The sequence below is a fragment of the Siniperca chuatsi genome, linkage group LG24 (assembly GCF_020085105.1).
Source record: "Siniperca chuatsi isolate FFG_IHB_CAS linkage group LG24, ASM2008510v1, whole genome shotgun sequence".
In the NCBI taxonomy this organism is placed as follows: Eukaryota; Metazoa; Chordata; class Actinopteri; order Centrarchiformes; family Sinipercidae; genus Siniperca; species Siniperca chuatsi.
Genome location: NC_058065.1, coordinates 17198642 through 17213742, shown reverse-complemented (window position 1 = coordinate 17213742; position 15101 = coordinate 17198642). Strand labels below are relative to the sequence as shown.

The 15101-nt window shown below is 39.3% G+C and overlaps 1 protein-coding gene across 2 annotated transcripts in view; it reads right to left on the bottom strand.

Moving 5' to 3' along the window:
* nlgn4xa (neuroligin 4 X-linked a) overlaps positions 1-15101 on the bottom strand; it is a 163786-nt gene that overhangs the window by 90797 nt on the left and 57888 nt on the right. For both annotated transcript variants that reach the window (XM_044187937.1, XM_044187938.1), the window contains one exon: positions 12989-13141. In XM_044187937.1, the coding sequence (XP_044043872.1) occupies positions 12989-13141 (153 nt within the window). The remainder of the gene's footprint in view (positions 1-12988; positions 13142-15101) is intronic.

Here is a 15101-nt window from a genome sequence, read left to right as displayed (position 1 = left end):
CTAAAAAATTGTATCCTCCATGACAATTGGGCGTGTTTGAGGTTGTGAAGGGGCTATTTGGAGTCAGTCAGCTTTTACATTTCTGTGTACATATTTAAAAAAAAAAGATATAACATGTTAATTAGGGAGCTTTTGAGGTGTTGGTAGGTGTATTTTTTAACTTTGGACAGAGTCAGGCAAGCTCTTTCCCCCAGCTTCAAGTCTTTATGCTAAGCTAAGCTAACCATGTCTTGACTCCAGCTCCGTACTTAACACACAGACATGAGATCTTCTCATCTCACTGTGAGAAACAAAGCAAATAGGTGTATTTCCCAAAGTGTTGAACTATTTCTCTAACCCAATAATCTGAATCAATGTGAAAAATGCTGTCAAGTGAAGTCAAGGGAGAAGGGCTGATGTAATAAAAAAAAGCTAGTGGACATTGCTGATTAGTCACGACCATGGCAGTGGCACACATAATCAAAGCTACACGCAGAGCACCATTTGTCATGTTAATGACTGTTTTGCCAAAGCGACAGATGAAGCGCACCCTCCTCCCCTTGCACTTGTAATGTGTGCCAGCCAAGACGAAAAGCATGTTTTGTAGGGTGTTTTTTTTCTTTCTTCTTTCAGCAGGGTCTGAGACACAGCTGCAGCCCTCTGCCTTTCTGTGTCACGTCAGAAGGCATCACCTCATCCTCTGACTCACGACCGGAGTGGATATCCGTTGCTTATGATTGTTGTGAGACGGCAATGGCGCATTTCCCTTTTGCTCCCCACATTCTGTTGTCACTCCACTGCCACTGGGGAGGAATTTTGGAGTGGTAATGACCTCCTCCCTGCCACAGCTGTCCTTGCAGAGACGGAGGAGTCATAAAGGAGGAGGATGAGGAGACTGAGTACCTGCCCTCTGGCTACCAGAGAGGCCACTAACAGACTAGAATAGAACAGAATGATGCAGAATAAAATAAGGGAAAACTAGAAAGGAAAAGACTAACATGCCTAATGGAGGGCAGGTGAGGATAAATGTGTCACTTAAAAATATGTAACAAAAGTTTATAATGAAAGTGGAGTTGCTGTTATACAGAGATAGCTACAGTAGGTTAGTAGATACAACCTGCATTCAGGTTTTATGCTAAGATTTCCTGGACTTATGTTTGTATTAACAAACAGCACGTGATGATGAAACTAATATTAACTGTCTCGTGTGTTCATGAAGCGCTTTGAGTAGTCAGAATGACTAGAAAGGCGCTATATAAGTACAGTCCATTTACCATGTGACTTTGAGTAAAATGGTAAACAAGAGAAGTTCCAAAATGTCATGTTGTTCCTTTAAAGCGGCACTAAGTAATCCTTTGGCAACTTGGAGGCAGCAGAAACAAGCTTTTAACACAACATTGACATCCTCATAAAATGATGCAGTGAAATTGTTAGCAAACAGTTGCTAATTTACACATCCAGAAGACACAGAGCAAAATTAGCATTTGTGTTTCTGGCTACCTGATGGATGTAAGTCCAATATTCTTTTCTGAAACCCAGGTTGTAGCACAAATCTCTGCGTGTCTGGCTGACATCTCTCAGTGGATGTCTGCACACCACCTGAAGCTCAACATCGATAAGACTGAGCTGCTCTTCCTTCCAGGGAAGGCATCTCCACAAACTCTCCATTATCATTGAGAACTGTGCGGTGTGTGATACTGGATGACCAACTGTCCTTCGTTGCCAACATCACTGCAACAACCCACTCCTGCAGATTCATCCTCCACAACATCAGGAGGATACATCTGTTCCTCACCCAGGAGGCGGCGCAGGTTCTGGTCCAGGCCCTTGTCATCTCCTGCCTTGACTACTGCAACTCGCTCCTGGCTGGTGTGCCTGCATGTACCATCCCACCTCTGCAGCTCATCCAGAATGCAGCTGCTCGGTTTGTCTTCAACCTACCCAAGTTCTCCCACAATACACCGCTCCTCCGCACCCTGCACTGGCTACCGATAGCTGCTCGAATCGGATTCAATACACTGGTACTTGGCTACCGTGCTGCGAATGGCTCAGGCCCATTTTACATTCAGGACATTATCAAACCATACATCCCAGCCCATCCACTACTGCCAATCGGCTTTCTACTCCCTCACTACGAGGGGGGCCCAGCTACCGCTCAACAAAATCACGACTGTTCTGGCGGTCCTGGCTCCACAATGGTGGAACAAGCTCCCCATTGACATCAGGACAGCAGAAACTCTACACATCTTCTGTTGCACACTGAAAACTTATCTATTCAGACTGCACCTTGGCCTATAAAACAACAACAACAACAAAAAAAACAACTATTATCTCTTATCTCTTAAATCTATCTCTTATTGTTTCTAAATTTAGCACTTGAAGCAGTTGAGCATATTTGATGAAGCTGATGTACTTGCATGATTCTTGCAATTTTTGGATTGTATCTACATGGTTGAAATGCACTTATGGTAAGTCACTTTGGATAAAAGTGTCAGCTTAATAAATGTAACGTAATGTTATGTAATATTCACTCTCCTTTTAGCTCTGGTTTGGTCTCTACCAACTCCTGAGAACAATATCTGGCTCTTTAGCTGTTAAATTTTCATCAGCTAGTCACTAACTTTGTCTGCTGTTTGGTACTGAGCAGGTAGTGACCAATGGGTTTATCAGAGCTTGTTTGATGAAAACAGCTGCCTGCTGCTGCTGGAAACCAGGTTGATGAGAGTGCAGAGACTGAACCAAAACAGTAGTGTCAATGTGCTGAAAGACACTTTGCAGGGCTGAGTGGAACTGCAGTGGTGATAATTATCTGTGAGTATAGTACAAATACAACTACTCGTGTGATTCACGATTTAAATATATTGATTATAGTAGCTTTAAATTGAAACTTTGTAACTTAGTAATAACACAATTTTCCAATACAAATGAAAAGTTGAATTCATAATAAATAAAGCACACACTTCATCACTTCAACACACTGGAGGGTTTTGCTTCTGAAGTCTTACTTATGACCAGTAGCTCATGGCTAATGTTAGCATTAATTAGTGAGTCTGTTTACTGTCTTGACTCTTCTCTAGCTGTACTACTACAGCTGTAATACTACTATGTTTTAGCATTTACCATTTCCTATAATTGTTATTTTGTGGCCACTGGCTGTTGTCCTGCAAAGTTGCATAAACTTGCTTATTTTCATTTTCAAAGGATAGGTTCAATTTTTCTTTGCTGTTTTTAGTTTTATAGCGATTTATATTGTTTTACTTCCTCTACCCATCACTCTCCTCCTAAAGCCCTCACTGGGTGCCTCCTTATACAGAAAAACTGTTGCCCATTAACTGCTGTGAAGCAGAAGGTGTACTTTTCTGAAGATGTCTTTTTTCTTTAATAATCCCTGAGGTTAGGGAGAGTGCAGGTTTTTCTGCTTGATTGGTGAGCAGCAGTTTGACAGCATCTCTCTCAGAAATTTATCACATCTTTTTTGTGAGATTTCCCTCTCAGGGTCACTAAGTCATACTAAGCAAGCAGTTTACTGTGCCATAAAATAATACCACAGGTAAATAACTTTTTATTCATCTTGTCAGTGTCTATGTCACAGCAGGGAATCACATTTTCCATCGCAATATGACGGGCATTGGAAGGCTGAATGTGAAGTAAAAAACATGATGCTTGGATCAAATGATGATCAAAAGTGTGATTCAGTTTATTCTTTTTACAAAATCATATTTTACAAATCATGTTTTACAAATCATACCATCAGTTTTGGGATTGATTCCAGGCTGCCATTAATTTCAGATCATTAAAGGATAGGTTCACATTTTTTTGTCTATCTATCTTACTATAATACATGTATTCCATATGTACAGCAAAAGAGTTTTTAATCACTCCTCCTCTCCATTCTGGCCATGAAGCGATCTCTTTCGAATCCACTATGAGAAATATAGGACAAAATCCACAGTCCTTGTTCTGTATAAAAATACATTATAAAGTTCAGCTGAAGCTGACTTCAAGTGGTTTTCTTTGTGCTGTTATAGTTTTGTGTAGGTTAACTTTTGGACATGGAAACACAAAGATGGTTACTAAACAGACTGCAACTCTGGAAGATATCCACTTGATTTTCCTAACTGAGACTGATGAAGACTCAACTTTAGAATGTATTTTTACACAAAAGGAGGAATTTGGATTTTGCCCCTGATTTCCAAACCCTTTTTGTCACATGTTGTACTTTACATGTTTTGCTTTCTGATTAAATGTTGCTAACCTGAATCTTGCTAGCCTTGCAAGCATCAGCGCATTCTTGTTTCTATGTCTTTCCAAAATCAATCACGTCCTTTTTCACATTGACTTCTCATTGAGAAAAAGCACAGGTGAAACTAATTAACATTAATTTTGTCTCCGTTCACACAAATATTCTACTGTAATGCAGCAATTAAAAATGTTATTAACACCTGTGTTTGACAAGTCAAAATGTCTGCTGTGAAAAAAGTCTATTCAACTTTAGTTTCACTCCACATTATCTCCCTTGGTCATGTGTGCCCTCCCAATTAGCCTTTTTTTTAGCTCATTGTTTTGGTTTTTCAGCCTGCAAACTCAACGTTCTCCTCAACGTTGTTTTCCAGCAGCAACAGGCAGTTGTTTTCAGTGAAAAAGTTCTAAAAACCCACTGTACACTACCTGCCCAGCAGTGAACAGCACACAACAGACACAGTTAGAGACTAGCTGGTGAAAATAGTGGAGCATTTAGCTAAAGAGTTGGTGGAGTTGGTGGAGACAAAAAGCAAGAAGTGAATATTGGACTTGTTCTCATCAGGTGGACACAAACAACTCCAAATGAAAGCTAATGTTGCTCTATGTCTGCTGGATGTGGATATAACCAACTGTTTGCTAATATGTTAACCATAACAACTTTCTATGTCAGATATTAGTAGCCAAAAATGATTAGAATGAATGCAACTTTAAAAAGCAAAAAGAAAATAATTATTATTTATTCTGCCTTTTACTAGTCATGTTTAGTTATTCATAGTAATTTAAATGCAGTTTCATAGGTTTTATACCCTGACCTGAATAAAGCTGTGTGGGAGTCACAAACATTTTGCAAATTCCGGACAGGAAAATGGAATAAAAAAAGACACATGGTGAACATTTTTTAAAAATACCTATCAGCGTAACAGAGCACTATTTGTATTAGCTCCACAAATCTGTTGAAGGTTCAATACTTTCCAGGCCAACTGTGTTCATGACATTATGTTACATTAAATGTGATTTAATGATGAATAAAACACTATCTCTGTTCTAATGAGCTTTAATATAATTGAAGTGAATCAATAAAGGGAGTAAAATTGTGAATCAGCTGAGATTTTTTTCTCTCCTACTGGTTTGTAGCAAATAGAGATCAAAACAGCAACACATCTCCATCAGACATCAAGTCTTGCCACAATGTGCAGTGGGGTGTCAGATAGAGAGAAAATGGAGAGTGCCATGTGCCACTGACAAATCCCAGTGCAGCGTAATGAAGCTCACCGTCACTCTGGCTCATGTGACAGCTTCTTGAGTCCACCTCCAGCACCCCACTGCTGGAACCATAATCTGTTCGCACTGATGACCCACTGCAGCTATCAACAGTGATTTGTGCACTGCCCTCCACGCTGTCGAGGAGGCATATTTGGTGATGCACCATGGATCTGTGTGCACTTTCTCAATATTGCCAATATTCTTTCTGCTTTCCACTTGTGGAGAGAGCACCTTGGCCTGTAGCGGACTCCTCTGTGTCAGTCCTAGATTTAAGAGGCACCACTACGATGCAGGACGGCTAGCATAAAAGAGATCACAACTACAATGTGACCCTGGCCCTCAACCTTAATTGATAAGGTAGAGGCAGACCCTGACTGAGACAGGATTGGAGACAGGATTGGAGCTGTGCAGTTGAAATAAATGCACACCCTCTGGCCAATGAGAATGGAGTATTCTCTGTGGCCACCATTCCTTTAATGCACACACTGCTTTGGATTATCTCATACTTTAAATCAAACAGATCTTAAGGATCCTGACGATTAACACTTCTGTGTTAATCATGAATTCGTAGTTTATCACTAAGGCTGAGTCAAATGAAACATGAGTGAAAGAGTGAAAATAAAACTTTTTTGTAATTATAATTATAATTTTTATTATTATTATTGCTCAATAATCACCACCAATGGGAGACCATCATTATAATTTTAATTATAATAGAACCAGCCTATCCTGACGCCAGTGACTCCAACATCCTCCTTTCTGGTGTCAAATAGATTCTTTACAGTCTACTGAGTCATGCAGCAATTTGACCAAGACAAGCCAATCTTCTTTTGTGAACATGTACATTTCGTTGCCTTGTTATTCTGCGTTTCAGCTTTGAACGAAAAAGTTTGTTAAGCAGCACATTTAAATATGACCTCTGCTTCAGTGCTTCAGACCATAAATTTTCGTTTGTCATTATCATTGCAGTAATTTCACGATAAATAACAAGTAAATAAACCACTGGCCAAGATGAGGCAAGCAATGTTTAAAAAATATTTTCTGAGGAACATTCAAGATTTTTGTCCCTTAAAAGGCCTTGTGATGATATTTGCTTCTATCTATTCTACGTTATTACAGATTAATGTTAACCCCCGGGAGATGGTACACACTATTCATCAAAAATCAGAATCAGAATCCGAAATACTTTATTGATCCCCGAGGGGAAACTCTTTCCCCTCCCCACTGTTTATTTCATGCAAATAAACGGTGACTTTAGCTGCCTTTACTCTCATTATATCCCTCTATGCATGTACTGGATACAGTAGTGAATCAACCTGAGGAAAATGAGCTGAAGGAACGTGTAAGCGGTACAGTCACTGACAGCTGTCCAACAAGGTGTGTGAGGTTAAAATGGTGAGGGGTGATAAGTGTCTAATGACTTCTCTCACTCCTCTCACACTCCTCTCTTATCAGCCTGCTGGCACAGACACTATTGAAAGCTTCCCGGCCTGCAGAGCTCATCATCCCTTCATAGAAGATGTCTGCATCAACCCAGCCTCACACTGTTCACACACTCAATGCATTGGGCAGCATTGCACGTTAGCACATTCCTCAGAGCAGCTGTAGGTATCTATTTGAATCATTTGAACCGCAACACCCAGAAATCTTGTGAGGTGTGTGGACTGCTGTATCCGTTTTACAGACGTTTAGCAGACCTTTCTCACTCTTTCACATGTGAATCTAAGGCTTTGTTCAGACTGCAGGCAAATCAGATTTGTTTCTCAAATCAGGTCTTTAAGACAGACTGTCCGCACTTTTATTTACAAGTGATCAGATCGGATCTGGATTTCTACTGGACGAGTCCTGGCGCCCCACTATGGCGCATCAGTCTGCTCACAGTCTTTCCACCGTGACCTCGGTCGCTTCAGGAGACACTCGATGTTGAACTTTTGTTTCCCTAGGAAGGTCTTAACTCGCTGGACGAGCGACAGACTGTTTTGTGTTTGCTGAAACGCTTTTTGGATCCAGATTGTTATACTCCACATAACAATCTTTGCCTGCAGAAGGAAGATAAGGAATTACCGTTTTTCTTCATGGAGAGAACGGCAACCACTGAGCCCCGTTTTATCCCACTGAAAGTCGACTGCTGCTTCCCTCAACTGCCATCTGAAGGAACAGTTTCAGCCGTTGAAGCCATTAACGAACAGTATCCGAGCCTGAGAGAACTCTGCCGGATAATCCAAACGGACTGACGCATTAAATCGCTATCAAGAGTGATCCCAAGTAAGAGGCTTGTGTCTGGGCAGAGCTAGATTTTATAACTGTGTGTTATTTCATCTAAGCTTCATTGTTGTGAATTGTGCTTCGCTAATTGTGTGAAGTAACGGACTACTGTTCCATTATGTATCGGTACCACACTTTTGAAACGTTGAACTGTGTTAGTTCTATAGCCACTGTGGAAGCTAATAGCTTTATCAGACCAATGTCCAGTAACACGTCTGATGAATGAAAGTTAGCTGCCGGGTTCCTGTGTGATAAAGGGACAGCTATTGTGCTTTACCATGGCATTTGAAATTTCTTGTGCCTTACATTGTGTGCTTTCTTTCTCCTTCCTCTCCACTAACCCACACACCTTTACACGTACATATGCACTTACACACACATCTTAAACGACCCAGATAGCGTGGTAGCATATCTAGCTAAGCCGCACGCTATCCTGAGGACAAATAGAATGTGTCCTCCATTTTGGGTCTGCTCCTTTGAGTTTCACGGGTCACACGTTTGTCTTACTATCCCTGTGAGGGACAGTCATTAATCTTAGTCAAGAAACACAAGCAGTCATAAGATCAGAAAGGTTGGAAACAAATTTCCAGGTTAGTCTTTAGCTCAAACATCAATCACAGTTTACGGACACAGTTTACTTCTTGCTTTAACTTTGACCTGCTGTGCATGCCGTATTTGACCGCACAGTTTTTCTGTGCAATAAAGTGTTACTTGTGACACTTCAGGTGCACTCACTTTCAGTTCTGATCGTCTTACTGTTAACGCTTCTTGCCTCATCAGACTTTGTTGTAGCAATGCTACTGTCTTCCCAGAGCTCAACAATTTCTTGAACTGTTCTTCCACTGGCCAAGTAGCCAAATTGAATTGCGTTGTACCTCCGCTGTGAAGACATGCATTTCCACTGCAGCCTCGCAGTAGAGGATCACTGTGCTGATCTACACTTGGTAGCAGGGCTGACCACGGCCAAGCTGGGACAGTCTTACAGTAAAGTAAACTGGCTCAACACAGGTGTGGCTGTGCTGACAACTATAGAGAATGTCTTGCTGTGCTCAGCTACTTTCCTTTCATATTCACCTTTCATAGTATAGTACATACCTTTCACTCCTACATTACTGTTCTTACTTTTGTCTAACAGATATGAGCCTCAATGTTTAATATATGCTTTTGTGTAGCCATATCGGAGCTATATTAAGTTACTGCAAACAGTAACTTTCCTGCAGCTGATGCTTCACATTAAAAGCTTTCCAGAGGGGAACCACCGGGAGGTTTTTATTGTTAAGCTGTATTTGTGACAGAGTTAGTTAGCTGTGCAATTGTTCAATAAAAATGTGTCCAAACAACAAAATATCTACATATTCACCTCAATTTGATCAGGCAGATCAGTTTTAAACATTGCAGGCATGTCTTGACTAACCTATTAGGGGGCCCCAGGGCAGAAATTTGCTGTTGGGCCCATCAGTCTGAATTTATTAAGAAATATGCACCATCAAACTGAAACAATTAAGTGCTTAAAGCTAGATTTTGATACAGAACCCCTCTACACCTGTTGAAAATTCAGTGGCCCCCTGAGTCTGTCTGGGGTCCATTTTGCCTGGTTTGTAATCTAGCCTTGATGCAAGGAGATGGAATAAAGAAGAAACAGCCTTTGTGAGTTGCAGGCGACTGTGGTTTGTGTGAACCAGCATTATCAAGGTAAACAATGCTATCCTATGGAAAACCATTATCAAGCCACTATGGAAAAAACAAGAGTTAAGTGAGTACAATGTTATCATGACTGGTAGAAATGGTAAGCTTTTCTCCACCAAATTAACAAGCACCATCAAGGGACAGACACTTCTAGGTGAAACCATTTTTGGCATAACACCGGTCTATTGTGCTCAATGATAAAGGGACCAGAAAGACGCCAAATACCAATGAGTCCAATTCTGTTTGGACCACCACTGCTCAGTGCTGTTTCAGTTTACAGTCTTAGCTTTTGTCACTTTTCTTTGCACTGACGACTTCCCTCCAGTGACTGCAACGACACAAGAATTTAATATGAGCATACAGGGTGAATCTACTGTGTGTCAATTAGTGGAGATGGAACACTATTTTCTGTCAGAGCCACATACACTTTGGTGGTTGTGGTTTGGGGACAGGTGTGTTTGTACATCAAAATCTGCAGCCTAACAAGATCACCATTTCTACATTGTCACTGTGGTTTCTTTTCTGTTTCTCTCTCGCTGTTCTACTCTCCTTCCTCTGTTGTCACTATCTGTATTCTCATCTGCATTCTCTCTCTCGCTCTCTCTCTCTTTCTCTCTCTCTCTGTCCATCTCATCATCGCTTTTTTTCTCTCTGCAGTGCACACTTTTCCAGAACACCTTTCCCCCCCGGCTCTCAGGCAACTAAATATAGTGACTGGTGCAGACAGCTCGGCCTTATAACAAATGGTAAGCAGACCAAAGCAGAGCAGCTGTGGTAGCATGAGCATAAGGATGTACTGTGGCTCCACTTCAACAGACAATGAGTCACATACAAACATCTTAGAAACCACACGGCAAATAACATCTAATTTAAAGCTGCAAACAATGAAGATAAACAGAAATTCACACCTAATACCAGGATAAGGGTTATATGGGTATATTGCTATTAACCAAGGCTAAGTCTGTGCAAGTACATTTGATTTGAAACAGGATCATACCCAGACCAATATTATTTGCCTGTAACTGGATATCGTAAGAATTCATTTTCTGTACAAAAATAGCAACAGAGATTTGAACTGTACACACCAGCAAACATTCAGATATAGTTTGGTGCTTTGTTTGAAAAATTGAGGCATCTGTTTATTGTATGCCATATCATTTACAGTATTTTATAACTATATAGAAGAATATAAGCCTTTGGTAAGCTGTGCATGGAGAATTTTTTTATAGCTTTTATATTTTTTATAGCTTTTATAGCTTTACATGTTATTTTGTATTAGTGTCTATATAAATTGAGTTGTGGACGCCATTTTGGATTGACTACATTGCTGTATTTATGTGGTTGGCTTTGGTCACAACAACATTTCATTCTGTCCTATATATGTTACCGCCTTTTTGTCATCTCCTGTAACTATTCTAAAAGCTATGACAAAAATTATACAGTTTACTGTAAGATATGGAGAAATAGAGTATGCATCACCATCACCACCACCCATGTCTTCCCAAGTGCTAACATTGTCATCATTACTAGTGTTGGGTGATATGAATAATACCTTCTATCATGGTATACATAATTTATATCGCAATATTGATATACATTTCTATAGTAAATTTTCTTGAAACTCAACAGAGAAAATTTATAGATAAAATAATGACATTGTCACACTGTCCCATGACAAATGTCAGGATCTGTTGTTTCAGCAAATGCCCCAAAAATGACATGTTTACATTCAAGTGACAAAGTTCTTTAACAGTGATTTGTAAAGGTTTTAGAAGGCACAGACAAATTATGTCGCCCTGTCGATAGTCACTTATCAGGTCAGAAAATACTTGTTTGTGTCATTCTATAATGTTATAAAAATAACGTATTTTGTCATTTAATTTGGAGGACTCTAGCAATACGCATTTTTAGGATGTTTATATGTGGTATACAAACTTTGGGTTACAAATGGCTGTATCAAAGGCAACTGTATCTGTGATTGAGAGTCTGGGAGAATCAGGTGTATAATCTGTGCTGCTAGTGTGTAGACAGGGAGTCTGTTTTCATTTTCATGTGAAAACATTCTACAAGCTCCCAGCTCATGCCAAACTCCAGTTTAAATTTAACCGTAGCTTTTTGTTGAGCTGACAGCATTGTCAAACTGCTATTTCCTCCCATATAACCCTCCATCTTGCAAGATTGTGAAAGTTGTTGACAGATGTTTGATGGTTTCTTCAACCAACATTTCAAGCTCACTTCCTTTATTTTTCAGGCATGTGTAAGATGCTTCTTAAACAGCCCAGCATCAGATCTCAATACAACAGTACATTCAAATGAACTCAACAGCATCTTTGCCCATTTACGTAATCTGTGTTCATAAATCTCCCACTATGTTGATGTAAAATTTTGCAGCTCTGACAGGCTAAGTAAACCTGCCCCTGAGGGATGAACTTTGCTTGCAGTCACCAATTCGTCATTACAAGCTGTTTTTACAAAGAAAAAGACAGGTTCAGAGGAATGTTTTCTGGCCAATTTAGAGGTTACACTTAGAATTAGGCAAAATATACTTTCTGAGAAGCAGGTTAAAAATATTTTTCAGCCACCATTTCCACAGCAAACACTGGTTCAACTTGAACAGAAAATGGCCACAGCTATGCTTTCAATATACAGTGGCTGAAATTTCAAAACTCTTTCCCTCAAAACGTTTGATGTTATCAGGCTCCTCTCAGACTCAGACATTTTCTTGGGCAATAGACATTCAGAACCCAAACCTTTATGTGAAAGGCAAGATAAAGAATCCTGGTGTGAGCCAGAAACTACTTTCATCTTTCAGACGAGAACAAAATTATATGCACAGCACTGTGGTGTAAATACCGGCTCAGATCACAACAGATCAATTTTTCCAGCATGGAATTTTTGAGGCTACTTGATGTTTGATGCTACACAATGATTAAAGTAATTGACAAAGCTACAAATGTAAGTCTTCGTTTAATTTGCATGTGCTTTTCTTTTCTGTGGGGGTCATTCAAGGCTGCATTTGAATACAAGCATTTGAAATAAAGAGAAGAATGCAGAAAAATGCAAACTACCACCTACACTGCCATTAGCAGCTGACTGGCACTGGGAAAACAAAACTCATGATAGCTGGAGGTGGAAAACCCCACAAGCCACGCATGCAATCAAGAACGAGAATGGTTTATCAAACATATCTGCATAAGTGTGTATGTGAGTGGATTAACCTGCTTGATTTGCTTCAGTATATATTTGCTCTACAAGAATGATATCAGAAACCCATCAAAACATACACACCATGAGAGATTCCAGTTTAATTGGCATCAAAGATTGAAAAATATAATCATAACGAGCTTAAGAAGGTTTCAACTGTCCAGCTCCCTGCATGCACCCAAATAGCAACATAAATATTGTACTGTAGCTTTCCCTCACACATAAATCAGCCAGTTGGTGGAATAATGGAACCCAATTAGTCATTAAATCAATCACTAAATCAATAACTCACATTTGGACTCAATCAGGCTTCTACAAACTAATTAAAGCCCCAGATTGGTGGACTCACCCAGAACTCCGAGCCGGTAGTTGATTGTAATGACGATGACGTTCCCATAGCTGGCCAGGATGCTCCCATCAATCATGTTGCCGGTTCCCTCCATGTAGGAGCCTCCGTGGATGTAAACCATGACTGGCTTTAACCCATTCTCATCATGGATATCTGCAAAGAAGAAAAGGAAAATATAAAATATATAAAAATGTTGCTTTTGTATCCAGCAAGCATTTGATGGAAAACCACATGCAGGATGTGGCTGAACTATGTGTAGCTGCAATTTTGATGTGTTGTTGGGCAGGTTTTAAAACAGATGTAAGGATTTTTTTTTTTTTTACATATCTGAGGTCAGCGGTGCAAAGTAACCAATTAAGTACATTTACTCATATATTGTCTGAGCTACTTTTACTCTAGTATTTCAATTTTGAGTTACATTATAAAGATAAGGTTAGGTAAAACAAAGGTAAACCTCATTAATCTCATGAAGAAGTACAAAATAGCTGCATGCATTGATTAGCAAAGCAAACTAAATGCAAAGCAACTGCCCCAGGGCCCAAGACCATTGAGGGCCCCATGCAGAGTGGCCAAATGTCACAATCTAGTGTTAGTTCCTTAAATATTTCACTTGATATTATACTTCCATAGTGTGTTTTCTTAAATAATTATTTTCTTTGCATTTAATCAAATAAAACTAACTTGGGGAACCTGGGGAGAGTCGGGAGCCCATAGGTCATTTTTGCCCCTTGTTCCCCTAGTGAGGCTCTGCATGTAGACATCTACTAGATACATAAAAAAGCGTGAAAATAGAAAAGGGGGTAATATACACACCACACCACATACACATAATTATAATTGAACCCAGTGAGAGGACAATAGAAGTTACAAAAAAAAGAAATTGCAGTTGATGATGAGTGGGTGAGATTCCTTGTTTCTGCAGATAACAGTGTTATAAGAAATTGTACCTATAGCAGGAAAACAACATGACACACATAATGAGTACTTACTTACATTTGATACTTAACTCTTAAATGAATACCCTTAAATTACATTTAGCCCTTAAATGCATACCTATTCAATTAAGCTATTTACTCCCTACTTTCTTCAAACAGCTTTTAAACAGCATTTTGTTAAAATGTGAAAATTTTCAAAAAATATTCTTTTACTAATGTCTTTTGAACAAGGTCTTAGGTTTCATTTCAACATTGGTGGGGACACAAGTGAAAAGCCTGAAAATGACTGAACGAATTTTTGAGCATTAAACACTTCATTTCCTGCATTCTGGTGATTTTTTTCTGCATCAATATATGGTGGAAATGTCTTTATTTATGTAAAGGGAAACACAAAATTCAGGCGGCAGGTGACATATAATGTAATAAAATGCAATAAGGCTCTCAGGCATTCTGCCTTGCTTTCAAATATGTATTCTCCTGTAGATCAACTTTTCTCATTTAATATCATCCCTGCTGAGTCAAGAGAAAAAAAGTCGTAAGATTACAAGAATAAAGTCATAATACTTTTTTATAAATCAACCTGCCCTATACTCTGGTGTGCATTAAGTTATTGCTCTGGTGCTATGTTAGTATCTCCATCAGACTGTCTGACAGACACCGACAATACATTGACTGGAAACTTACAGACAACAGTGGTTATATTTTAATTTTTTTTATCAAAATTATGGTAAGGGACAATTCAGTAGTGGCTGGATATTGATAGGGACATGTCCTGCCCCTACTGAACTTTATGCCCTTGCTTTAGTATGGAATTGGTTATGTTTTTCATACCTCAGGTTTGTAAGAGAGTTCGGTTTATTGATGCTGTTTTTGTTGTTTTTGCTAAATACATTTTTGAACGGTGTGCACTTAATAGTTGGTCATGTTGTGTTTTCCTGTTTGGGTTAATGGTGGCAATGTTGTGTCATTGATACTATGAATAAATGCAGACACAAAGATGAAGAAGTTTGTTTATGTTAGCTTACTCCCACAGTATTACCATATGATGGCACAGTAACAAAACATAAAATAATAGGCTACGGTGAAAGATATAAATAACAATGACATATCAGCAGATTCTAATTAACAAATACGGATTTAAGAAACTTTTTTTTTTTTTGAAGAATTGTGAAGTACTA